Raw genomic sequence first — 25577 nt, 5'->3', positions numbered from 1 at the left:
GAGGTGCAAGATTGTCCTCACTCACTCTTCCCTTTCTTTATCTCCTCTATGGCTGGGCTATCCTGTTGACAAACTGCCTGGGCAGGCTCCTGGCAAAACTCCCTGAAGAAACCCCTATGTATATAAGCCTGTCTCCTGTTCAGTTCCAAACTTCTTCTCACCCAAGCAGAGGTAGCCACCCTTTTGTTTCTGTCCCAGTAAATCTCTTGTATGAGGTTTGTTGTGCCGGGTTACTTTGTGGTATTCCTTGGCTCTCAGTTGCTAGGATGCTTTTTTCAGAGCTGCAACACTTCTGTAGGGGGAAAACTGTTTGCTCAGAGCTGTAACACTTCCACTGGGGAAACCCTCTCCACGAGAGCTGCAGCATCTTGGTTGGGGAAGCCATTCAGCTGTAACAACAATGTAATGACATTGGTGTTTCCCCCTCAGAGCTGCAACACTATATTGTGGAAAACTTTTCCCCTCAGAGCAAAGCTGTACTGCTTTCATTGAGAAAGCCTTTCCTTGCAGAGATGTGACATAGTACCTATGTAGTAAGTAAAATGGTAGAGCTGAGTGATGGAGCATTTACCTAGTGCGCAGAAATGCCAGAGTGGAACTTTTCTGAGTGGAACTGAGAGTCTGGAGGGCAGAATGAAAACAAGCTCTAGGGGTTCAGTGGGGGTAGTTTGTTTTTCCAGCCTCTATGCTTAATGAAACTGAACAATTTTTGTGTCTCCCAGAAACTGATTCTGGTTATGCAAAACTTGTTTATAATTATCCACTTGCAGACCTATAATAGCAACACAGGACAATATAAATATTTTTATATTTATTATATATTCACTGGTGTTTGCCTGCTTGCATGTCTGAGGGTGTCAGCATCCCTGCAACTGGAGTTACAGTTGTGAGCTGCCATGTGAGGGCTTAGAATTGAACCCGTGTCCTCTCGAAGAGCATCCAGTGCTCTTAACTGCTGAACCATCTCCCCAGCCCCCAGTACTTCAGCAGAAAAGTGCATGTAAGCAACAAAAGCTGAAAGTCTCTCTCAGACGGGAAGATCAACTGCAAAGAAGACTCTCAGACCAGACCAGCTGCCTGAAAGAGGTTTAGACCAACTGAGACACCTAGAAAAGAGACACTCTCCAACCTCTTGAGCTGCCCATAGGCTGTGGCTTGTGCTTCAGGGTCCCAGATTTGTGAGCTATCACCCAAGCTGTGGTTGGCTTTTGTGATGTAGCTGTCTTTGAGTCATTTTTGCTCCCATAAGTAACCCCTCACCCATATTCCTGCAAGTAACCCGGTAGAACTTGTTGGTTCACCAAGTTAGACTTTTGTGGTATCCATACTTTGGTCTGTCATGGGCACCCTCTCTGGGGTGAGTATGTATGTTGTGACATACATGGCAAATCAGGAAGTTCTGTCACACAACAATGAAAAATAATAAATAAGTATATACCTGAAGAGTTCAGTATGACATAAAAGACATCTTGCAGGCTGGGAATGTAGTTCAGTATAGAATACTTATTTTATTATTATTTTTATTTACTTACTTATTTTTTAGATAGGGTCTCACTTCAGTTCTGGGTTGCCTGGAACTTGCTGTGTAAACCAGACAGGCATTAACAACATGGAGATCTGCTTGTCTCCAAAGTGCTGGAATTAAAGGAATGAAAAACCACATCTGGCCTTGTATTTTATTTTGTGTGTGTGAATGTTTTTTCTGCATGTAGTATGTGTACCACATGCATGTCTGGTGCTCACAGAGGTCAAAAGAGGGTGTTGCTGCCGGCCAGTGATAGTGCACACTTTTAATCCCAGCACCTGGGAGGCAGAGTCTGGTGGACCCCAGATTTCGAGGCCAGGCTGGTCTACAGAATGAGCTCCAGGACAGCAAGGACTATACACAGAAACCCTGTCTCAAAAATAAAACAAAACAAACAAAAACAAAAGAATAACAAAAACCAAGCAGGTGTCACATAGTCTCGGATCAGGAGTTAATGGGAGTGTTGGGAACCAACACCAGAAATCAAGAGTCAACCCAGGTCCTCTGCAATAGCAAAAGCTCTAAACTGTTAAGCCAGTTCTCCAGCCTCACAAGATCCCATCCTAATAAAGCTCAAGTAAATAATCCACAAGTCGGGTGTTGGACTTAAATGTTTGTTTATTGCTTCTAGTCACTGCAGGTATGGATCATACTGTCTGTCTGGCTCCCAGCAGGATAACCAAATCAGATGTAATATCTCATTGAATGTTTGTAGAATCTTAATTATATAGGTAATTAATGCAGAGACTTCTTGATATCAAGTCATTTCTGCCAGAATTTTGAGAACAAAACCACTTTCAGCTATATAAGTGTGCAGAACTAAAAGAATGTGATGATAGTTTATGTGAGTGTAGCTCAAAGGATGTAGATCAAAAAGAAACTTCCCAAATAGACAGTCTTATGATGCCTGTCTTTAGTTCCTTTCCCTAGTCTTGCCCAACCTTGCAGTTAGTCAAGAAGAGCAGCAAAATGGCTAGGCTCCTAAAGCTGGTTCTGAATTTGATCCCTGGAACCAAGATGGTAGGAGAGGACAAACTTCTATCTGTTTGCATGTATGCACACTAATACACTATATATGCACATATACATACACATAGCCATATATACTTCCATATATATGGAGAAGCTGCCAAAGATACAGAAGAGAGGAAGAGAACAAAAGGCTAGCCTTTGCAACAGAACAGTGTTTGGTTTCAGGGGATGGAACCTGGAGCTTCTCAGGAGACTGCCCATACTCGTGACATCACTAAAAATAATTTTAGTGAACTAAAAGTCAGGTAGACTCACGATGACATTACAATTTTTATTTATTTGCTTACATTTTGTGTGTGTGTGTGTGTGTGTGTGTGTGTGCTCATCCATAGAGGCAAATAGAGGAGAGGACAACTTGCAGGAGTTTACCTTGGTTTACCACTAAACCATTTCATTGGACTTTAAATTCATATTTCTTTTTGTTTTATGAGTGTTTTGGCAGCATGTGTGCGGATGCACTGTGTGTCTGTTGCCTGCAGTGGCCAGAAGGGGGCAGGCGATCCTTGGAGCTGGAGCCAGGGATGTTTCTCGCCAGGCACAGGTGCCAAGAACCAACCCTGATCCTCTGAAGAACAGCAGTGCTTAGTCATCAGTTCCCCACCTCCCTTAGATTCCTAATGATAATGTTTAAACTCAGCTTTTAGAAGATACTGAAAAACAAACTCCATTTAAGAAGTTAATTCAGAGCAAGTGTGAGGATGTAACAGCCAGCCTTAACCTAAGGGCATTGTTACTGCAGGTCCAGAAACAGACTGCTCTCTCCCAGTCATTAGAGACACTTCCCTCAGTAACACCTTTATCCTATACTTTCATTTTTATTATTGACATTCCAGGTCAATATGGGATGCCTGGTACCATAGCAAGTTTCTTTAGCTGTCCCAGGGGAGTTATATGAAAATTATTACACAGGACAATTTTCTTACCCAGCTGTGGATTCCATGGATAATGTATATCTTTTGTTCATTATGTAATGTGTGCTATTCTGTAGGTGATGTACATCTATGATATCCACTTTACAAAGCCTTCATTTAGCCTTCTTCCAGCCTGTTGTTTGGCTCTAAAGCTGCCGTCCTTCAGGGAGCAGTAAGAATACATTTGTTTAATCTAAATTTGAATTGAGTCTAAGTCTCTGGTCTTTCCCAGGGGATTGGAACACAACAAAAGAATGAGGCACTTAGTCTGACTTGGAGACAGGTCTCACTGTGTAGCAGTATAGGGCAGTGTTGGCTTTAATTTACCATTTTCCTGCTTCATCCTCCTGAGTGTTGGGATCCAGTATGCCTGCGTATCCTACCTGCCATTGTGTTTGTAGATAGGTACATGTGTAGCATTGGCTGTCCTGGAACTCAGAGATCTGCCTGGCTCTGCCTCCTGGCTCTGGTTCTGGGACTAAAGGCGTGCACTAACTCACCAAGACTCAAGGTCAGCCTACTTTGAATCTACCCTCCAGACTCAGCAAAGCCCTCAAAGCAATGCAAGCCTGCTGCGCATGTGCACTTGTGCCGCACCGGCCTACGTGAGGCTTCGCTGGATGGCCATGGCGGCGGCAGAGGGCGGCGCCGGCTCCGCCCTCCAGGAGATGCAGTAGAGCCGACCTTACGACGTTAACTTGATTGAGCTGGCCAGGCCGCGGCCCCTGAGCAAGGCGCTCTGAAGTCGCCGCGGCCCGGCCTCCTCCGCTCGGTCAGAGCATTCTTCCTGCCTCATGCAGCTACCTTTACCAACGTTCACCATCAGACCTCAACCAGGCAAAACCAGGAGGATACCTCCGGCCCAGCAGCTGCTTGCCTAAGCACAAGCTCCACCCCCATTTTCTGATTGGCTCCTGGGAGGGACCGGCCACTTCCTGATACTCTCATTGGCTTAGGTGGCGGAGGCGGGGTGAGCGTGCCATACCATCCTTGCACTCTTTTCATTGGCTCAGGGGTGTGGCTCATTTTGCTTCGTCTCTCTCATTGGTTTACTCCAGTCCTTGGGGCGGGGCCTCCGTGGATGAAGACAACAAAGGGTCGCAGGTCGCTAGCGGGCGGCAGGCGGCGGTGTTCCAGTCTTCCTTATTCCTCTCAGCTTAGGCGCGTCGGCCTCCCGCAAGTCCCACTCCAGATGAAGTGTGAGCACTGCACACGAAAGGTGGGTGCGTCGTGCGGTGGGGCTAGGGGCGAAAGCCAAGGCGGCGCATCGATGGTGAGGGTCGGGCTCGGCCGGATGCACCTTCCTCTGTGTTATGTCGGCCTCTGACAGTCATCACCTGTCTGCGGAGGACTGGGCGGCGAGCTGGCTGTTGTCCACTGCGGGCGAGGGCACCGCCGGGACTGTTCTGGGGCCAGTGCTTGATCTCAGTCCTGGCACCTTATTGTGGAAGTGAACGATTAATAAAGTAATTAGAAATGCTTTGAGCGGCTCTTACACTTAACAACAACAAACTTCAATGAAAAGAAGTGGAGAAGGAATCAGGGGCAGCAGGCTGGCCCTCCTGTCCTGCTCCACTAGGTGGCTGAAGTGACTGACAGCCGCCGCACTTGCTTTCTCACATGTGATGCGTGTGCAGGAGTCTTGTTTTTACAGGAATTCTATCATATCCAAATACTCTATACGTTGTTCTTTTTCAGAGAATCCCCTGTATTCTTGTGTAATAGCCACATCTAAGTGTTTTTATGTCCATTACGGTTAGATCACTTCTGTTCTTAGTTATCACAAACACTACAAGTGGACGATGTGTGTGTTTATGTGTATCCTTCTGTAAGTATGGATGATTTTATTTTGTAGAAAGGGTTTCTAGAAGTAAGATCCATTGCTCAGGATATGTTCTGGTCTTTGGCATCGCACTAAATTATTCTTGGCTGAGCTCAGTGGTACACACCTATGACCCCAGTGCTTGAGAGATTGAGGCAGGAGATTATAAGCTCAAAGTTAGACAGTGCAATTTATCACGACTCTCTCTCTCTCTCTCTCTCTCTCTCTCTCTCTAACTTATTATGGGTACCACACACCTTAATTGGAGCACTCAGGAGGCAGAGGCAAACTTTCTGTGAGTTTGAGGTCAGCCTGGTCTACATGGTGAGTTCCAGGACAGGCAGGACTATGTAGAAGGACTTGATCTAAAAAAGAAAAATTAGATAAATAAAAATAGAGAAAATAAAAATAATTTTCCTTTCAAACATCCCTCTCCTTTTTTTTTTTTTTTTTTTTTTAAGGAATGTAGTAAAAAATCAAAAACCGATGACCAGGAGAATGTGTCCGCTGATGCACCCAGCGCAGCCAAGGAGAAGGAAGAGGCAAGTAAACATTTCGGTTTCGGGTCAGCCTAACGTGAATGGAGTGGCTACTGTTGTTGTTTCTTCTGTCAAGGTCTCATGTTACCTTGACCTTCACTGCTCTAAGAAAGACTGAAGGAAAAGTGGTAAGAGCCATGTGTAGGACAGTCTTGAGTCTTCTCAGACAGGTACTGCATGGGGGGAATGCGAGCATTGTAGTACAGTGTTAAGAGCTGTATTCTATAAAATGGAAGGAACTCACATTCTGTAATGCATGCAAAGGCTTGAAGCTCAAGTTCCATGGTTCCTTAAGCTTGCTGTTGAAGTTAACTAAACTGCTCGTTTAGTTCAGGTCTTGTTTTAGCTAATAGTAATGCTTATGTGTATAAATACTGTATTGCACTTGGAGCTGAGATTTATACCTGCCTCACTTCATGCTCTGAAGAGGCATTTGCTTCTGCATGTGTCCCACCATGCTATGGATCCACAGAGAAGGTTACAGTCACTGTTCTCTTAGAAAATATTAGGACTAGTCAGGAATGCTGGCACACCTCTGGAGTCCCAGCTCAAGGTCAACCTAAGCTGTGTAATGAGACCTTGTCTCAAAACAATAACTGAGGACTAAAGATTAGTCAACTGATCGACTGCTTAGCTAGCTAGCCTGAAATTCTGAGCTCAATCATATACAAACAAACAAACAGATTTTAGAGCTTACTAGATAGCTCAGGTGGTAAAGACACTTGTCACCAAGTCTCAGGATGTCAGTTTGAGCCCCAGAACCCATATGTGACATTTGGTGACTTATGAACACAGGTGACAGGAGAAGACCAGTTTTTATAAGTTGTCTTTCTACCGCTACACCAACATATGTACACACACACAAAACCTCAAATAGGAAAACAATCAGCCAATGTAATATAAAACTTCATTTTATGTAAGTGTAGAATTAATGACATGGGAGAAGTAGGCGGCAGGATTTTTTTTTTCTTTGACCTAGTAGTTCTGATGTACTGTTTAATCTGATGGGCATAGTTCTGGCCCTCCTCTGTGTGCCAGTGCTGTGCTTTGGGAAGTAGGCCTTTGGGGAGCAGCAGTGCACCAAGAGGCAGTGGGCCCTGGAGTCCTGGGTCAATTTGGGCCAATGCTTTGGACACTAGGCCTATCCTGTCACATAAAATCCCATTGACATGTTAGTGCACACCTGAGAAATAGAGGCCTAGACTACACAGCAAAATTCCATCTCCAAAAAATTAGAACAACCCTTTTAGGGCCCGTTTCTTATCATTGTTGTGAAGAGTTGGGTGTCTTCCCTCCCAGGGTTCTGGTAAGGATGAGATAAGTTTGAACACAGTCTAACCAGCCTCTCGGCAGTTTAGTGTGGACATAATTTTTAAAAGGCTGAGGGGTCCTGGGGAAGAGTTGGTAGACTGGGCGCTGAAGGTAAAAATTCAAGGTGGGATGGAACATCAAACAGAAGTCTGCATTACATAAATGCCTGGTGCCCGCTGAGGTCAGAGGAGGATGTTTGATCCCCTGGAATTAGTTACAGATAGTTGTTAACCAGTGTATGGATTCTGGGACTCTAACCTGGCTCCTCTGAAAGGGCAGCCAGTGCTGTTGACTGCTGAGCCATCTCCAGCTCCTGTTTATCCATTTACTTTTGAGGTGGTCACGCTTGCTATGTAGACCCTGCTGGCCTTGAGTTCAGTGATCCTTTGTCTGCTTCAGGAATCCTGAGACTAAAGGCATGTGTCATTAAGCCTAGCATCTTTTTTTTTTTAATCTGTGTATATGTGCCCCCCACCCACCCAGATGTATGCTTTAGGATAGGTTACAGAATCATCATGAAGCCAGGTAGCTGAAGGAGAATCGATGGAAGTCACTTAGAAGACATCTTCAGCTTCCAGTGCCTAGTTAGACAGCCAGAGGTACAGCGGGGATGCTGGGTTGACCTGGGGGCCCCGGTGACAGGAATGGGAAGGCTGCTTTGGAAATGGTGAGGACTGTATCAAAAGAAGAGGGTCTCCCTAGAGTCTAGCAGTTTACAAGAACAAGAAAGGAAGGAAGGAAGAAACCAGCCTGGACCCTGAATGTTGTTTATTTGTTTGTTTACTTATTTTGGAGACAGGATCTCACTATGCAGTTCTATTTGGCCTGGAACTCACTATATAGACCAGGCTGGCCTTGAACTCAAGAGATCCACTTGCCTTGGTTTCTGAAGTGCTAGGATTAAAGGCATGATGTCATGGTGCTCAGCTAAGAACTACATTTTAAAGTAACACACACACACACACACACACACACACACACCCCCAAAACCCAAGCAAGCATATTGATACACACCTGTAATCCCATCACTCAGAGTTCTAAGATGCAACTGCTGTAAGTTCAAAGCCATCCTGTGCTACATAGTGAATACCAGATCAGATCTACATAGCAAGATCCTATCTAAAAATATCAACAAATTAGGGGCTGGTGAGATGGCTCAGTAGTTAAGAGCACTGACTGCAATTCCCAGCAACCACATGGTGGCTCACAACTATCTATAATGAGATCTGATGCCCTCTTCTGGTGTGCCTGAAGACAGTTACAGTGTAAATAAATAAATATAAATAAATACACACATACATACATATAAATAAATACATACATAAATAAATATTTAAAAAATATCAAACTATGAAAAAAAATGAGACTGCATAGAGCTTCTGTAATTGATTGAAATGACTCTGCTTACTTCAGTATCTTCCTGTGTTAACTGACCAATACTAACTAAACACCTATTGTTTTTAGTTTATTTCTTTTTTTACTCATTCTGGATTTGAACTTGAGCCTTGCACTTGCTGGGAGAGCTATGACACTCGCCTAATCTCGAGCACATAAGCACCTTCTAGGCTCTCAGAGATGCTGGGGAGTGTAAGAGACATGAGATGCTGGCCCCTGTGAGATCATTCAGGGGGACAAGCATGTTGACACTGTGTAGTAATGAACCCTGAAAATAAATTTCAGGATGCCAGCTCTGTTGGAGCCAGTGAGATCATTTGGGATATTTTCTGGAAGGACTCAAGAGCAGTCAAAGCCAGTCTGACTGAATGTCAGCCCCGAGGGGCAGGCCAGGGCAGGGCAGGCAAACGCTGTGCTGGGAACCCTGCTCCAAGAGAGTGCTGTCAGGGCTTCAAGCCACGGAAACGTGGCTTGTGCTTTAGCAGATTTCTCTGTGGACTAAAAAGGGCCAGAGTAGGGAGTGGGAGGTGGAGGTTCAAAATGTGGTTAAAGGGACCAAGGTCCTAGCCTCCCAGCATCCAGGTGTTCAGTCCCCCTTCTTAAGGGGGCGGGGGTCGAACAACGATGAACACCAACAGTTCAGAGTTGGGAACTGAGGTCTGAGGTCTGTGGTGCTCACAGGTGGAAACCTCAAGCCAGTCCTGACTGTATGGAAAGTTTGCTCATTAGTGTGGAGCTGGAGGAACTAGGCAGGGAGGCCGGACACTGGCTCACAGGCGCTGGAGAGGAAGGGTGTAAGAAGAGAAGCAGGAGATGGCCATCAGGCCACTTTGCCGCAGGCAGGAGTATCATCTACCCACAGGACAATGCTGGGGCCAGTTCACCCTTGACTGTCATCTTCGACTCCTCCGAGCTATCAATGGCCTTGTGCCATGACATGTGCCCCCACCACCCTGAGTTGCTCAGAACTGAAATCATTGCCCAGTAGCTCCTGACACCTCAGCCGTGACTCTGTCTCCATGTTGAATGTCAATTCTTTTCTTTATTGTGCTTATGCAGTTACCCTCCCCAAAGAAACAGCCGGGCAGTGGTGGTACACACCTTTAATCCCAGCACTTGGCAGGCAGAGGCAGGCGGATCTCTGGGATTTCGAGGCCAGCCTGGTCTTGAAATCCTGTCTCAAAAGACAAAAAAAAAAAAAAAAAAAAAAAAAAAGAAAAAGAAAAAGAAAAGAAAAGAAAAAAAGAGAGAGAGGGAGAAAGGAAAGAAAGAAACAATGTTAACAGCATTTCTTTCCTAGAAGGGAGAATTTCATAAGTTGGCTGATGCAAAAGTCTTTCTGAGCGACTGCCTGGCATGTGACAGCTGTGTGACTGTGGAGGAAGGTGTCCGGCTTTCCCAGCAGAGCACCAAGGACTTCTTCCAGGTCCTGAATCTTAATAAGGTATGGTGTCAGCCTGAACGAATGGTGTAGGCCTGCAATTCCAGCTATTGGGAAGCTGAGGCAGAAGACGTGCAAATTCAAATTCTGCCTAGGCTACAAACTGAGTTCAAGACCACCCTGGGCAACTACAGTGGTAGAACATTTGTTTAGCATAGACGGATGGATGGATGATAGAGTCCTATTGTTTTTAGTTTATTTCATTTTTTACTCATTCCTGATTTGAACTTGAGCCTTGCACTTTCTGGGAGAGCTATGACACTCGTCTAACCTCGAGCACATAAGCACCTTCTAGGCTCTCAGAGATGCTGGGGAGTGTAAGAGACATGAGATGCTGGCCCCTGTGAGGTCATTCAGGGGGACAAGCACGTTGACACCGTGTGGTCAAACTGTGTATTGTAATGAAACACAGTATCAGTGTTTATGACCAGTTTATGATCAAAAGCAAGCTGGAGAGGAAAGGATTTCCTTGGCTTACATATTAGTGCATCGTTGCAGGGGAAGTCAGGTTAGAACACGGTAGGAACCTGGAGGCAGGAGCAGGTGCAGAGACCATTGGGGAGTGCTGCTACAGGGTAGTTCATCATGGCTTACACAGCCTGCTTTCTTACAGAACCCAGGATCACCAGCTTGGGGAGGGCACCATCCATAATGGGGATCTTATGGAAACATTTTCTGAATTGAGGTTCCCTCCTTTCAGACAACTCCAGCTTGTGTCAAGTTGACATAAAACTATCCATCATAGTCAGACACACACACACACACTCAAATGATTAGATAAGTACATCCAGGATTATTGACAGCTATGTGCCTGACGGATACCATCCATGTGTGTCATTGCTCCTTGATTCTTTGTATCTGCAACTTGTTCTTGATGTGATGGGGTTTACTGATGTTTTGTGAAACATGCTACATTTAATTGTTACATTCCATGTATTGGAATTCTTCTGTTGGTTAACATGTCTGTCTTGTATGTGGTATTTTTATTTTATTTGGTTTTTCCAGACAACATTTCTTTGTGTTGCCCTGGCTGTCCTGGAACTCACTCTTTGCAGATCAGGCTGGCCAGGAACTCACAGAGATCCTCCTGCCTTTGCCTCCTGAGTGCTGGGATTAAAGGTGTGCACCATCACCATCTGGCAGTATGTGGCATTTTATAAATTTAATATTTGGCTGTTTTATCAAAGTATCTTAGTTTTATAGGTTTTTTTTTTTTTTTAAAGATTTATTTTACGTATATGAGAGCACTGTAGCTGTCTTCAGACGTATCAGAACAGGGCATTGGATCCATTACAGATGGTTGTGAGCCATGGTTGCCATGGTTGCTGGGAATTGAACTCAGGACCTTTGGGAGAGCAGTCAGTGCACTTAACCCCTGGCTAGAACTTTTAAACTGGTACAAAGTAACAACAATGGTAAGTGGTTCTGGCTAAAACCTAGAAGCTTAACGCTGACTTCTGAATTGAGTCTTGTTGGAAATGTAGCTTTCCCTGTCATCCTATATCTCACCTGGAGATGATGAGCCCCACCTGGAGCCTCAGAGGCTCCATCACTGGAGCAAACACTGGAGCCTCGGCATGGAGGAGATTGGTGCAAATCCTCCGGAGTCCAGTCTCTGGGGTGATAAGAGCCAACCACTCACCACCACACCAAGATCCTGTGCTTTCTTTGTGTGTGTGGGGGGGTGGGGGGAGCGACGTGGTTCAAGACATGGTTTTTCTTCTCTTTGTAGCCCTGGCTGTCCTGGAACTTGCTTTGTAGCCTGCATCTTTTTCTTTTCTCTCCCCACCCCTCTCTTTTAAAATGTAATTTAAACTTTTTTATGTTTTGCTGGGATGTGGTGGAGCATGCCTTTAATCCCAGCACTGCAGGTGCGTTTCTGAGTCTGAGACCAGTCCAGTCTGTAGAACGAATTCCAATGCAGCCAGGGCTACCCAGAGAAACCTTATCCTGAAAAACTAAAACAAACAAACAAACAAATAAACAAACAAAAAACTCCAACCAACCAACCTACCAACCAACCAAAAAACTATATGCTATTTTCCATTAAACATTTGACATTATTGTTTCTCCCTCTAGAGATGTGACACCTCAAAGCACAGAGTGCTGGTTGTGTCTGTGTGTCCTCAGTCTCTACCTTATTTTGCTGCTAAATTCAACCTCAGTGTCACTGATGCATCTAGAAGGCTGTGTGGCTTCCTCAAAAGTCTTGGTGAGTAAGTCACCTCTTTATACTAGCACGGATATATACTTTGAGCTCATGAGGGGCCCTTTTCATTTTTTAAGTTCAACTTTCAAGAGCACAGAAGAGAGAAACTTGAGGAGAGGCTCCTGGAATGAGAAAAGGACCCCATTCCCTGTGTCATCACACAGCCTTGCTGTGTGTGGATGGATGCTTGTTACAGTGAGCTTGGCCCTCAGTAGTAAGAAGTGAACACCTGTGAACCAGGGACAGGGGTTACTGGGAGGCTCCCACACCTGCCTCCAGCTCACAGAATGATCAATTGATAATTGTTTCTGCAATGACTAATGTCCATTTTTCTATAGACCTCTCTCTAGCTAGGTAAGCTGTAGGACTCAGCTCCATCTCCACCCTCAGGCAGATGATCTTTATATGAGGAATGAAAAGTGGGAGTTTGCCACAGTGGCTGGTTGTACACGACTTTAATCCTAGAATTTGGGAAGCCGAGGTGGGTAGATCTCTATGAGTTCAGGGTCAGTTTGGGCTACATAGTAAGTACTAGGCCATCCAGGGGTAAACAGTGAGCCCTTGCCTGAAAAAAAAGAAAAAAAAAAAAAAAAAAAGCTAGGCATGGTGGTCAACTATAACTACAGCATTGGAAGACAAGTAGATTTTCGGGGCTCCCTAGCTAGCCAGTCTAGCCAAAATAGCAAACTTGAGGTTCTGTGCGAAAACTATCTCCAAAAGTAAGGTGGAGGGCAAGCAAGATGGTTCAGCAAGTAAGGGCTTTCCTTACAGGAGAGCGTTGGTGTGTAGTCATTACCCCCAACCCCATACATAAAAGTGAGAGGCAAGAAGACATTCTCACATATACCTATAATCATAGCATCCTGGACGCAAAGGCAGGAGGACCTTCCCTGAGTTTAAGGCCAGCCAGCTTGGTGAACCCAGTGAGTTTCAGGCTGGCCAAGACTTTGTTTCAGGCAAGAAAAAAAGTAAAACACCAGTCCGAACCAGGCCACTGTTGTAAGAAAAGTATCAAGACTAACTGTGGTAGTGGCTAAGGAGAGACGTGCCATCAAATCTGTGATCGGTGTTTGTGGCTAAGTTGAGCAATAGTTAGGTTGCTCAGAAGCCATGGATAGTTGTTTTGACCTGTAGCTCTAGCATCCGGGAGCCTGAGGTAGGAAGATTCCAAGTTTACAGCTTGGGCTATGCCGAAAGAGACCTTATCAAAAATAACAACAAAAAGCCACGTGTTGTGATCCAAGTGTTGTGTGCTTTGTATCAGAACACTTGGGAATCAGATAGAACATCACAACCAAGGCTGTATAGCCCAATAAGCTCTGCACCAGCTAGGACTCCATAGTAAGATCTTGTCTTAGTATAAAATGAAAGACAGAGTACAGAGAAGTCAGATGTGATCTGGATCCATCCTTGGTCTGAGAGAAGAACCCATGCCCTTCTTTCCTGCAGGAGTGCACTATGTGTTTGATACCACCATCGCTGCAGATTTCAGCATTCTGGAGAGTCAGAAGGAATTTGTACGTCGGTATCACCAACACAGTGAGGAACAGCGTGAGCTGCCCATGTTGACCTCTGCCTGTCCTGGTGAGCACAATGCTGGTACTATCTCACCAGAACTGAATCATGGCCCTAGCTTTGGCTGGAGGAGGGCAGGCCCATCCCACCCAGATTTGTAGAGCAGGACACCTGCCTGAGTTAGGGTTTACTGCTGTGAACAGACACTATGACCAAGGCAACTCTTATAAGGACAACATTTAATTGGGGCTGGCTTACAGGTTCAGAGGTTCAGCCGTTATCAGTAAGGCGGGAACAGGGCAGCATCCAGGCAGCCATGGTGCAGGAGGAGCTGAGAGTTCTACATCTTCATCTGAAGGCTGCTAGCAGAATACTGGCTTCCAAGCAGCTAGGGTGAGGGTCTAAACCGCATACCTACAGTGACACACCTACTCCAACAAGGCCACACCTTCTAATAGTGCCACTCCCTGGGCCCAGCATATACAAAACATAACAACACTTTATGAATAGGAACAGTATAAAGGCGTGTTGGCTCACTCTAGGGTGACAGTCTCAGGAATTCACTGTACCCAGTGCTAGAAGGAAGGAGAAAACAGTGGGAACTGACTTCATATGTGTGTTCTCTCTCCTCTCTCTCCATCTCACTGTCTCTGTCTCTCTCCCTACCTTCCCCTCCCTTCTCTCTTTTCCACTCTATTTCCCTTTTTCTCTCTCTAGGTTGGGTCAGATATGCTGAGCGGGTGCTGGGACACCCCATCATCCCGTATCTCTGTACTGCCAAGTCCCCCCAGCAGGTCATGGGCTCCTTGGTGAAGGATTACTTTGCCAGACAGCAGGTAAGCCAGTGTCTCTAGAGAGTAGCAGCATAGGGTAGACTCAAGGTGAGCAAAGCCCGAAGGGAAACACTGCACACTGTGGATAGCGTGGCCCTGGACCACACCCATGGAGACACTGCCTGACGGCTGTTCTGGCTGCCTCAGGAAGCTAAGCCTCATCTCTATCCTGGCTTTTTGCGCCAGGCCACAGATAGCATCCTTAGTCTGCCGTTTTGGTTGGGTTTGGTTTGGTTTTTTGAGACAGGGACTCTCTGTAATCCTGGGTGTCTTAGAACTCACTATATAAATTGGGCTGGCCTCAGACTCACGGAGATCTGCCAGCCACTGCTGATTAAAGAAATGTGCTACCACACCCAGCCCTCTTTTATTTTATTTTATTTTTTTAATTTTACATCTTATTTTATGGGTATGGATGTTTTGTCTATCTGTCTGTCTGTGCACCATTTGCATGCCTGATACCTACAGAGGCCAGAAGACACCATCAGAGCCCCTGAAATTGGAGTTACATCTATTCATGAGCTGCTACATGGGTGCTTGGCATTGGACCCATGTCCTCTGGAAGAACAACCAGTCTTTTTAAGTGCTGAGCCATCTCTCTAGTCCCTGGTCCTATGGTCTTGACACTGTCTGTCACATGATAAAGTGTTCCTTTATGACCTTTCCCTCAGTGCATCCTCCTCCTCAGTTCAAAGGCGTTGGGCAGCCAGACATAGATTGCACCCTGCCTTTCTTCTTTCATTTGAATAACTGTTTGGGTCCCACAGTAATTAGAAAATATACCAACGGACAGACGTCCCAAGCACTGCAGCAGCCTGAAGGCCACACCACCCGACAACCTCATTTAGCCACAGAAAACATCCCTTCACTTATAAAGTCACCACAGTTGGCAAATTACTACCCCACCACTCCCGTATGTGCATGGAGTTGATGGGACAGAAAATTGGCTATGGAGTGGTCTATATTCTTCTTGGCCTCTTACACCCACTGAGAGTTCTCCGGCTGCCAGCCCTGTGCTCTCCGAGGGGAGCCCAAGTTACAGATCCTCTTGCAGCGCTTAGTGGGGACAGCTGGGCCTACAGCTCTAGCCTTTGGCAACTTCTTGGCTTAAACCCCTGGGGGTTAGGATCAAATATGTTTCCTCTTAAGCTCTACCCCTGCCCTGAGTAGGGCTTTTCTCTTGGGCCTCAGTGTAAAAGTCACTTGGCAACTGCTGGCTCTGTGTTTGTCTCAGCAGAGGGGTGGCTTAGATGTTGTCACTTGAACAGTTTCAGAAAGTCTTCGGGTAAAGCAGGGGCAGCACAAACCTGTTCTTACCTGTGCAGAGCTCATGAGACAGAAACACCCATGGGGCAGCGTGGGAGCAGCAGTTGGGACTACCCCACGCTCTGTCGCCATCACTGCCTCCCTGTTCGCTGAGCTGAGTGCTCTCCTCCACAGAATCTGTCTCCAGAGAAGATCTTCCATGTTGCTGTGGCCCCTTGCTATGATAAGAAGCTGGAAGCGCTCCGAGAGGGACTGTCCACTACCTTACATGGTGCGAGGGGCACTGACTGTGTGCTGACCTCAGGTGAGAGGTGATAGCTGCCCCGACAGGCCAGCGTGACCAAGCTGCCTGATGGCACTGATAGCCAAGGGTTCTTGGGGTCTCAGTGGCCTAAAGTGAAGAAGATTCTTCAGAGTCTTTCTCCAGATGAGAAGGTCTCTGGGAGAGCCTTACGGACAGCGTGGCTTTTAGATGGTGCGCTCTTACCCCACACTCCATCAGCATGCCTTCCTGTAGAAGCCACAAAGTGCTTGTGCACACAGAAAGCAGAGAGAAGCCAGGAAGGTTAAACAGGTTAAAGAGATGTTTGACCTGTCTTCCTCATGGGATGCTGGGAATGGATGTAGTATCTAAATCAGTAAGAACCCATCTTAGGGAGGAAGCCACGTGCACTTTGTAAAGAGCTTCGGTGTAAACATGTCTTAAGCTGAGTTAATTGTAAACAACTTTTTTTTTTTTTTGAAATCATGCTGTGCTTAAGTATACTAAAATAAATGAACTGGTGGTCAGACTCTCAAGTCTCAGCCCTGAATTGAGTTTCATTCTTGTCTTTGGCAGATCGTTTCTCTGCCTGCTATAAACCCTGCAGGGACCCTCCTTGCTTTTCCACATGTGAGAAAACCAATACACTACTGGACACAAAGAATGTTTTTATGCTGAATAACGTGAGGAATTCAACTGTACTCTAGTGATACTGTATTTGGTGGCCCCGTTGGTAACACTTTTCAGATGCTATGCCTTAGAGCAGCAATGCTCAACCTGTGGGTCATGCAGGATCCCTATAGGGGTCACACATCAGATATTTACATTACACCTCATAACAGTAGCAAAATTATAGTTATGAAGTAGTAAGGAAAGTAATATTATGGTTTGGGGTCACCACAGCATGAGGAACTGTATTAAAGGGTCATTGCATCAAAAAGGTTGAGAACCACTGACTTGGAGAATGTGGCAGATTTGGTTGGGAATGGAAATTATCCATTGGTGTCCCGGGAGCTTTTCGGAAAGAAGCCCAAGAGCATTTGTTGGGAGCGTGTTAGGATCCAGGCTCATCTACTTGAGTTAGACTCTGAAAACTGATTCTTGAAGGTGTTCAGACTAGGTTCACGTGTCCTTACTATCTGTCAGGATGACCTTAAAGATCAGGGGCTCTCTTCCTCCCTGTCTTGGGAGTCTAGCTTTGACACATGGAAAGATTCTTCCCCAAGGTGGGACAGTGTTGCAGGGAGGGCAAGATGGTTAAAGGTGCTGTTCTATGCTTCCTGACCAGGGGGCCCAGGGTCTCTACTCATATTGATGGAATAAAAACCTTCACGGGGACGGACTATCTTAGAACCACATTGAGAACGTAAGCTGTGTAAGCTGTATGTTCTCAATGTCTCGTGGTACCTGGTGTCTCACTGTTCTCTAGGGAACTCTGATGGGGGCTTTTCTTGGGAACCCTTTTGTAGAAAGAAGGTAATATAGAAAGTGCCTCTGGTTACGAGCAGTTGTCAATCAGCACAGTGTCCACACAACAGAGCAGTGTGGACACACGCAGGCTTCCACTTCAAGGAACATGAAGCAGGTACAGAATTGCCTCAGTTCAGGGCCCAAAGGAGAAATTCTGTTTTCACATCCTTTTAGTGTTTTTTGATGTTAGCATTACTTTATCCTGGTGAAGGGCTCCTGCTACATGGAATAGATTATATAGCAAGGAGGGGTCCCAGGCTCCTAATGCAGAATCTCGGGGAGAAGCAAAGCCTGACCCAGAGCCCTTGGCCACCTGTCTTCCTGTCTGTGACTCATGCCTCTTTTTTTTTTCCAGGTGAAATTGCTCAGATAATGGAGCAAAGTGACCTCTCGGTGAAAGACATTGCTGTGGATACTTTGTAAGTGGCGTCTTTGTAAGTTGGGAGGGGCCTCTGGTGAGCCTTGCAGGCCCCAGAGCTGCCCTGATTAGATCGTGTGAGTGCTGACAGGTTCCTACAGCCTTACCAACCTGGCCCTTGAAATGGATTCAGGCAGGATCCTGGAGGAGAACACTGTTCTCTAGTACTGCCAGGGGCTCGGGGGCTTCCTCGAGTGATGGCCATACTGTTTCCTTCAGGGAGGAAGGCAAGCATAGAAGCTGTGTGGAGCGGAGCTCCACACCTAACGCAGTGGCTCCCTCCAGTCTCTCTTCATTAAGAACACAGCTGTTGGGTTTCTTTTTTCCCATGGTGACTCCAATGCCCAGCCAGGACTTTGGCTCTTGCTGCATCCTGGGTCCCATTCAAAGTATATTGCAAAGACCAAGTGCCCAACTGATAGCCTGGGTGCTACATTTGTCCCCCTCTATGGGAGGTGAGGTGAGTAAGTCTGGAGCACCTGCTGTCAGAGACTACCTGACGACCTAGGGTGACCAAGGGAACTCACTGTGACAACCTGGACATAGTTAAGCACGTGCTTAAGTCACTCGTCACCCTGCCCTGAGTACATTTATAGCTACACACAAAGAAACAAGTGAACCCAGTGAAATAGCCCCATTTGCAATCTTGGGCTAGATGCAAAATGACATTTGATATTGTTCATTAGAACTCATTAAGAAGAATGTGCTTTTGGGGGCTGTAGAGATGACTCAGTGGTTAAGATTGCTTACTGCTCTTTCAGAGGACCCAGATTTGGTTTTCAGCACCCACATGGCTCCCCAAGTTTAAAAGTGACTTAGTCCTCTAAGTGACTCCCTGGATTCTGTTCCTATAAAACCTGGGTCAGTGCTTGCTGCCTCTTCATCAGCCCAATGAAGGTTTTGTCCTCTCTTTTGAGGTTTGGAGATGTGAAGGAGGTAGCGGTCCAGCGTCATGATGGAGTGAGCTCTGATGGGCATCTGGCTCACGTCTTCAGACATGCAGCCAAGGAGTTGTTTGGCGAGCACGTGGAGGAGATCACCTACCGTGCACTGAGGTTGGAGCCAGCATATCTAGCACCAGGGGCAGCGCTGACAGATCAGCCAGAGTTGGGGTGTGATGCTAGTGCAGCATGGGTGGTGTGCCTGAGGTATATGGTGTACTCACCTGCTCAGCCGTGGCTGTTCCGTGGGGAAACCAGTACTGGTTACAACAGACAGGCCTGTTGTGTGTCTTTCCATTGACATTATCTTGGTGACATTTGAAACTTAAGTGGGCAGATATACTAAACCTAGCACTGGGGAGCCCGAGGGAGGACTGTGAGCTCAGAGTCGGCCTGGGCTATGTGATGAGACTGTACCTCAGACTGATAGGAGTGATCTTTAGGTCATTGGCCATTGAAGTAAGTTTTATTGGTTTATAGAAACAAAGACTTCCATGAGGTTACCCTTGAGAAGAATGGGGAGGTCTTACTGCGCTTTGCTGCAGCATACGGCTTCCGCAACATCCAGAACATGGTCCTGAAGCTCAAGAAGGGCAAGCTCCCATACCACTTTGTGGAGGTCCTCGCGTGTCCCAGAGGTAAGGGGTTCAGCAGGCCCACTGACAGCCTGCCCAAAAGTAACCATGTCATGCCATCCTCAGCCATGAAGGCTCCCTTCCCTCAATTGTCATGTGAGAAGTAGCTAGTTGTATCCTGAGACCTTCTCTTGTAGGTGCCATATGCAAACCCCAACTGATAGCAGATGGGAACCAGCTTCTCAGGTCACTGACATGGAGTCAGTACACGGGTCTACTAGGAGTAGAAGCTGAAGCATGCACGGTGGCCGCAGGAAAGGGCAGATGTTACTTGCTGTCTAAGGGTTCCCCATGCTGCAGAGGAAAATTGACCCAGGCAAATTAGGAAAGTTCCCAGCTAGGATGGGGAGACAATGAGAGCAGGCCAGAGTGAGGACAGGACCTAGTGCCTGAATCTCCTGCTCATACAGTAGGTGTAAGTACTGGAGAGTGAAGGGAGCCATCTGAAATAGTCCCTCTGCACCCCTGGGTATGAGGAGCTATCTCAAGATCAGGAATGTCTAGGTCATCCTGAGCTTGGGGTAATGAAAAATACTCAAGTAGGACACTAGAGTTCTCAGAAAGGCCCAGAAGGAGCCAGGCAGTTTCTGACAATAGTCAGAAATGAAGAAAGGATCCATGAAGAGTCTGACAGAGGAGAGGCTTGTATTTCTAGCCCATGTCCTCAGGGATCTTCTAGAGGGAAGTGGTTAGTATCCAGCATTTAGAAGAGGGGATGAAAGCAGGGGCCATCTACTTTTCCTGAGGCTCAGCAAGGCAGATGCTGTATTAGAGCTTGTGCTACAGTAGGTAGAGACAAAATGGAGCCTCTTGGAGGCTCATCTTACTTTCTGGGAAAAACTGTATAGGCCTGGAAAAGAGAGGAAGTAGGGTCACACCCACTGAAAGGGTGCACATCAACAGTCCAGCTGCTAGGCGGCTTGGACCAGTGGAGGCTAGGTAGGTCTAACCAGGTGGGAATTCGTTCCTGCTGCGGCTTTTTGGTTTGTTTGTTTGTTTGTTTGTTTGTTTTGTTTTTCCTGGTGCTGGATTCTGAACTCAAGGCATTGTATGTGGTCGGTAAGTGCTCTTCCACTGAGCTATATTCCCAGCCTATCTCCTGGTTCTTTTAAATGAAAGTCTTGATGCTAGGATTGGAGACTAGCATTTCGAACACACTAGATACACACTCTACTGCCAAGCTGCTCCCACCGCTATGCCCTTAATGGCATTTGGAACATCAAGGTGTCATCTGCAGGTTGTACTGACAGAGGCGACACATACTCAGACCATATGACTGGGAAGTGTGGGTTTATGTAGAGCTCATAGACCTCACTCAGCCCTAATCCAGCCTTGTTGGGTCTGCACACTGACAACAGAGTGTGCAAGCCAATGTGCTTGTAGCCTGTAGGCCATTCTGTGCTCTTTAGGTAAGACCAGTTTACCGGTAGTGCATATGGTGAGAACACCCAGGGCTCTCCTCCCGGGCAGGCTCCATGACAATCCTGTGAGCCCCAGTAACAGTCTCAAGCCACACAGTGCTGCCTATTCCATGCTTGACCTGCCTCCAGCTGTGTGCCCGAGGTAAAGCTCTCTTAACAGCCCGCCCACAGGGAAGAAGAGGCCCACCTGTGTGTCTTTCAGGATGCTTAAATGGCAGAGGCCAGGCGCAGGCTGAGGATGGCCACACAGACCGTGCACTACTGCAGCAGATGGAAGGGATCTACTCCGGCATCCCCGTGCGGCCCCCAGAGAGCAGTGCCCACGTGCAGCAGTTGTACCAGGAGTGGCTGGAGGGTACCGAATCCCCCAAAGTCCAGGAGGTGCTGCACACCAGCTACCGGAGCTTGGAGCCCTGCACAGACAGCCTGGATATCAAGTGGTGACAAAGCCTGAAGGGCAGGAGGGGACAGCTCTGAGTGGAGAGTGGTGGGTGCTTCAAGAAACAACGGGTCACTGCAGCTGTGCCAGCACTCCAGGACACGCAGTTCCACGGTGCTATCTTTGTAGTGTGTGAGGGAGAGGAATGTTTGCACATGGGAGAAGCATTTTCCCTCTCTGCCTATCCTTTTATCCCAAGATTGTGAGAAAGATCCCAAAGAGGCCAGGGACATACCCCTGATTTACAGGTTTAAAAAAAAAAGTTCAAAATGTGTTCTTAAAGAATCAGACCCTGGGGTTGTGATCCAGGAGCCTAAGATTATTGCTGCAGAAATGGAGACGTAAGCAAGGGCCAGGCTGTTGCATAGTGGATAACTATGGCCTTTATAGAGGCCCAGGCTTCTGGCCCAATTTGGCTCTTTTACTTGTATACAGTTTTTAAAATAATTTTGAATTCTGGGGCCAGCAAGATGGCTCACTGGTACCAGCCTTAGTTTGATCTGTGGAACCCACATGGTGGACGGAGAGACCATGCCCACAAGTTATCCTCACAGGCACCATGGTATACACATGTAACACTGAGACCACACCCCCAAATAACCATAAAGAACATTACAGTAGTTTTAAGTCCTTGTAACAGTGAGCCATATTCTTCATAGTCACCGAAGGCCAGCAGACTTGGCAAGCTGGGCACTGGTGTGCATGAGTCATTCTTTTACTTGACCTGATAGTAGCTTTGAGTTAGACTCACCTCAGAAGAAAGGCTGCCAAGGATGGCATGCATTATGCCCTGCATTTGATGCAATTTATATTTAAAAAGAAATAAGTAGAGAATTAAGAGGGTAGCCCACCAAGGCTTTGGGGCTCTAAGGTAGGTGCAGCTCACTGGCTACTGCTGTGGGGCAGGAAGATGAAGCTGAGGCTCCATGGTCCCTGGAATGGGTGACACAGCTTTGTAATGTCCAGCTTCCTCTACACACTCCCCAGTGCCTTCTCACATGAACAGGCCTGGAGTGCCCCTCTTCTCCACAAAGCCCACTGATCTGGGACAGCATCCCTTCAGCCCTCACTACTGCTAGTATGAGCATGCCTTAGGGGAATCGGTATGTCCACACAGAAATAGCTGCCCAATGGTGGGACTCACAGAATCATGTGACGCATTCTAGAGTCCATCCAGGAGATAAAGGGGTTTGATGAAGCCCCTGAATTTTGCTCAGTATGTGACTACCTTGGCCCTCAGTATTGTCAGCTCTGGCTTATGTTTTGTTACTCCTGTGAGTCTGTCTAGGAACATAACTGGATATGTTGTTGTAAACCAGTGGTTCTCAACCTGTGGGTTGTGACCCCTACAAAGGGGTCACATATCACATTACAATTCATAACAGTAGAGATACTACAGTTATGAAGCAGCAACAGAATAATTTTATAATTGTTTGGGGGGGGGGGGTTTACCACAACAGGAGAAACTATATTAAAGTGTCGCAGCATAGGAAGGTTGAGAACTACTGTTATAAATTATGATTTTTTTTTTTTTTGCTTTTAGTCTATATGCCTGGGTATCTATTCCCAAAGTAATTGGTTATGGAATAAACAATGCAACGGGGTCTTGAGTGTGGAGTTGAAGGAGTCAGGTGTTCTACTATCCTGGACTACACCCTGCAATTTGCCTCCCCCACTATGCCCCAGCCTGAGTGATTCTACCTTTTTCTGATAGGTCAGGAGAAGGCTTGGAACACTGGGAGTCAGTGTGGGAAGGGATTGACTTCCTGCAAACTTCATGGCACCATCCACAATAGCAACCGAGCGAGGCTGGATGCTAAGATATGAGATGTAGGCCTTCTGTCTCATCGATGCCAGGCTGTGGCCCCGTGGGCTCTTCAAGACTGCAAGTGCCTTTCTGTTTCTACATCACAATGGAAGTATGGTGATACTGATTTGACTCAGTGTGTGCCTTATCCATTACTGGTTGGCATGTGGACTTTCCAGGTGCATCACACGTGAGCCAACTACAGGAGTTGGGGTTGCAGCTGGCAGCTAAGTTGTAGGTGCTGCCCTGGGCACATCACTCACCTGAGGGGCACAGCTGGCTGGAAGTGCAGGGAATGTGGCTTCCTTTCCATTTGGCATACTATGTGTGGGTTCCCTTCTGCATCTACAGATGGGAAATTGCCTGAAGAATTTACTCTGGTTTACCATTTGAGAGAGTGCAGTCAGTCCATTATGTCAGAGAAGACACCTCACATCTCGCTGTTCATAAAGCACCGTATCTTGTGTGTGTGTGTGTGTGTGTGTGTGTGTGTGTGTGCGCACATGTGCCTGCCTGTCTACTGCTGAGAATAGGACTTGGGTATGGCATGTACTAGGCAGAAACTACAACTGAGCCATATCTCGAGTGCACACACAACCCCTTTCTCTTGCTCTCTTATTCTGAGACAGAGTCTCACTAAGTCATCCAAGTTTTCAGCTCACTTTGTAGCCTGGGCTGGCCTTGAACTTTCCACCTTGATCCTCCTGCCTCTACTTCCCAAGTGCTAGGATTACAGATTCGCCACCATGCTCTGTTTTTACAGTGGTGGGACGGCATGCAGAGCTGGGGGATACTAAGCTGGCACTCTGCTTACTGAGCTCTGTCCCCAGCTCTCCTTCTCCCTTACCCACCCTCCTCCCCTCTGCTTTCTCTCTTCTCTCCCTCCCCGTCTCTCCCTTTCACTCTCCCCCCTACAGAAACAGCCTGGTCCCTGAACCATGGCTTATGGGATTCACTTGTCTCAGCCAGCCCAGCAAATGTGACTACAGGCTCATGTCACTGATGGCGGAGATTCAATGAAGTCTCAGAATCATACTTTTTCACACAGATATGAGAGCACAGAACTTTGATCACAGCACTCATGAGGTAGAGACAGATGGATGTCTTAGTTGGAGGCCAGCCTACTCTACATAGTGAGTCTCAGACTAGCCAGAAATAAATGATGGAGAAACCATCTCAGAAAACAAAACAAGAACTCTGTTTCCCTCTGCCTGCCTTCCTGCTTCCTTTCTTCAGACTTCCGTGTTTTGGGGACAGTTGTAGACTACATCCAGCCACACTTAAGTCTCCCTCTCCCATGTCCTTTCCCTTTAACTCCCTCTGCTTCATTCTGAGATATGGTCACACTTAGCCAGGGCTTTCTGTAAATGGATTCTCCTGCCTCCATCACCTCCCAAGTGCTGGGGTTAGAGTCATGAGCCACCATGTCTAGTGTTATTCCCTTTCAAACCCTGACTAAATTCAGGGCCGAGGTGGATGTAGAGATCGCTCAGCACTTAAGTATGCTTGCTGCTCTTCTAGAGGACCCGCATTTGGTTCCCAGGACCTACATCAGGTGACTTAACCGCCTTTAAGTTAGAGGATCTGATACCCTCTTCTGGCTTCTGCCACCTTTAACTTTAGAGGATCTGATGCCCTCTTCTGGCCTCTGCAGTATCCATATGCACAAAGGATACAAAAAATTTTTAAACCTTAATACCAGCACTGCAGGCAGAGGTAGGCAGATCTCTGAGTTCAAGACCAGCCTGATCTACAGAGGGAGTTCCAGGACAGCCAAGGCTATACAAAGAAACCTATCCCCCCTCCCTTGCAAAAGGCAAAACCTAGAATATTTTTAAAAATTCAAGATAGAACATATTATTCATTTGCGAAATTCATAAAAAATCAGATGTATTTTCCTTGTCTATCATGTACAAGGTCCTGGCTCTATCCTGAACACCATATGAACACCATGGCAAGTGCCTTTTATCCCACCAAATGGGGGTTGCTGTTAGGGTCAGAAGTTCAAGGTCATCCTCAGAACTTTCAGGGTGAGCCTGGGGTACATGGTACTTCAAAAGGAAGGAAAGAAGGAGACAAACCATCTCTCATGGTGCCTCACCAGTTTCTAGTCTAAGTTGCTTCATGTCATCGCCAGCTCTTTATAATGTCAGTCATGTTAATAATTTTACTCCCTCCAATTGGTATCATGATTTTTGTTTACATTTATTTTGGAGAAATGCTTGCCAACTATTGAAATGATTTTAAACACACTTCTGCTATTTTGTAGCTGTGTGTTTATATAAATCAGTGTTCTTAACATTGATAATCATAAAATCAAAATTTGCTGGAGTATAAATTATATCAAAGTACTTGGGATACATAGGAAGGTAACTCCTGAGTTCC

At 46.5% G+C, this 25577-nt stretch overlaps 1 protein-coding gene across 2 annotated transcripts; it reads left to right on the top strand.

Moving 5' to 3' along the window:
* The first annotated feature begins 4524 nt into the window (after window positions 1–4524).
* Window positions 4525–22989, top strand: Narf (nuclear prelamin A recognition factor). 2 transcript variants are annotated; one of them, XM_034507447.2, is made up of 11 exons: window positions 4525–4687; window positions 5752–5832; window positions 9836–9979; window positions 12056–12188; window positions 13635–13769; window positions 14418–14536; window positions 15974–16103; window positions 17887–17950; window positions 18867–19004; window positions 19371–19528; window positions 21149–22989. In XM_034507447.2, exons 1-11 carry the CDS (start codon window positions 4550–4552, stop codon window positions 21388–21390), a joined length of 1482 nt encoding a protein of 493 aa, XP_034363338.2. In that variant the 5' UTR covers window positions 4525–4549; the 3' UTR covers window positions 21391–22989. The 2 variants fall into 2 exon arrangements, with proteins under 2 accessions (XP_034363338.2, XP_034363340.1); XM_034507449.1 differs by having other exon boundaries at window positions 4546–4687; window positions 5752–5957.
* The last annotated feature ends 2588 nt before the right edge of the window (window positions 22990–25577 follow it).

Source organism: Arvicanthis niloticus, chromosome 6 (genome assembly GCF_011762505.2).
Source record: "Arvicanthis niloticus isolate mArvNil1 chromosome 6, mArvNil1.pat.X, whole genome shotgun sequence".
Classification (NCBI taxonomy): Eukaryota; Metazoa; Chordata; class Mammalia; order Rodentia; family Muridae; genus Arvicanthis; species Arvicanthis niloticus.
This window is presented reverse-complemented; position numbering and strand designations above follow the sequence as displayed.

Bases quoted from the DNA above. Each gene is read 5' to 3' on its own strand.
- Narf (XM_034507447.2), top strand. From the start codon at position 4,550: ATGAAGACAACAAAGGGTCGCAGGTCGCTAGCGGGCGGCAGGCGGCGG. The intron at 9,980-12,055 runs GTATGGTGTCAG...TTCTCCCTCTAG, and splicing joins AGGTCCTGAATCTTAATAAG to AGATGTGACACCTCAAAGCA. The intron at 16,104-17,886 runs GTGAGAGGTGAT...TTTTTTTTCCAG, and splicing joins TGACTGTGTGCTGACCTCAG to GTGAAATTGCTCAGATAATG.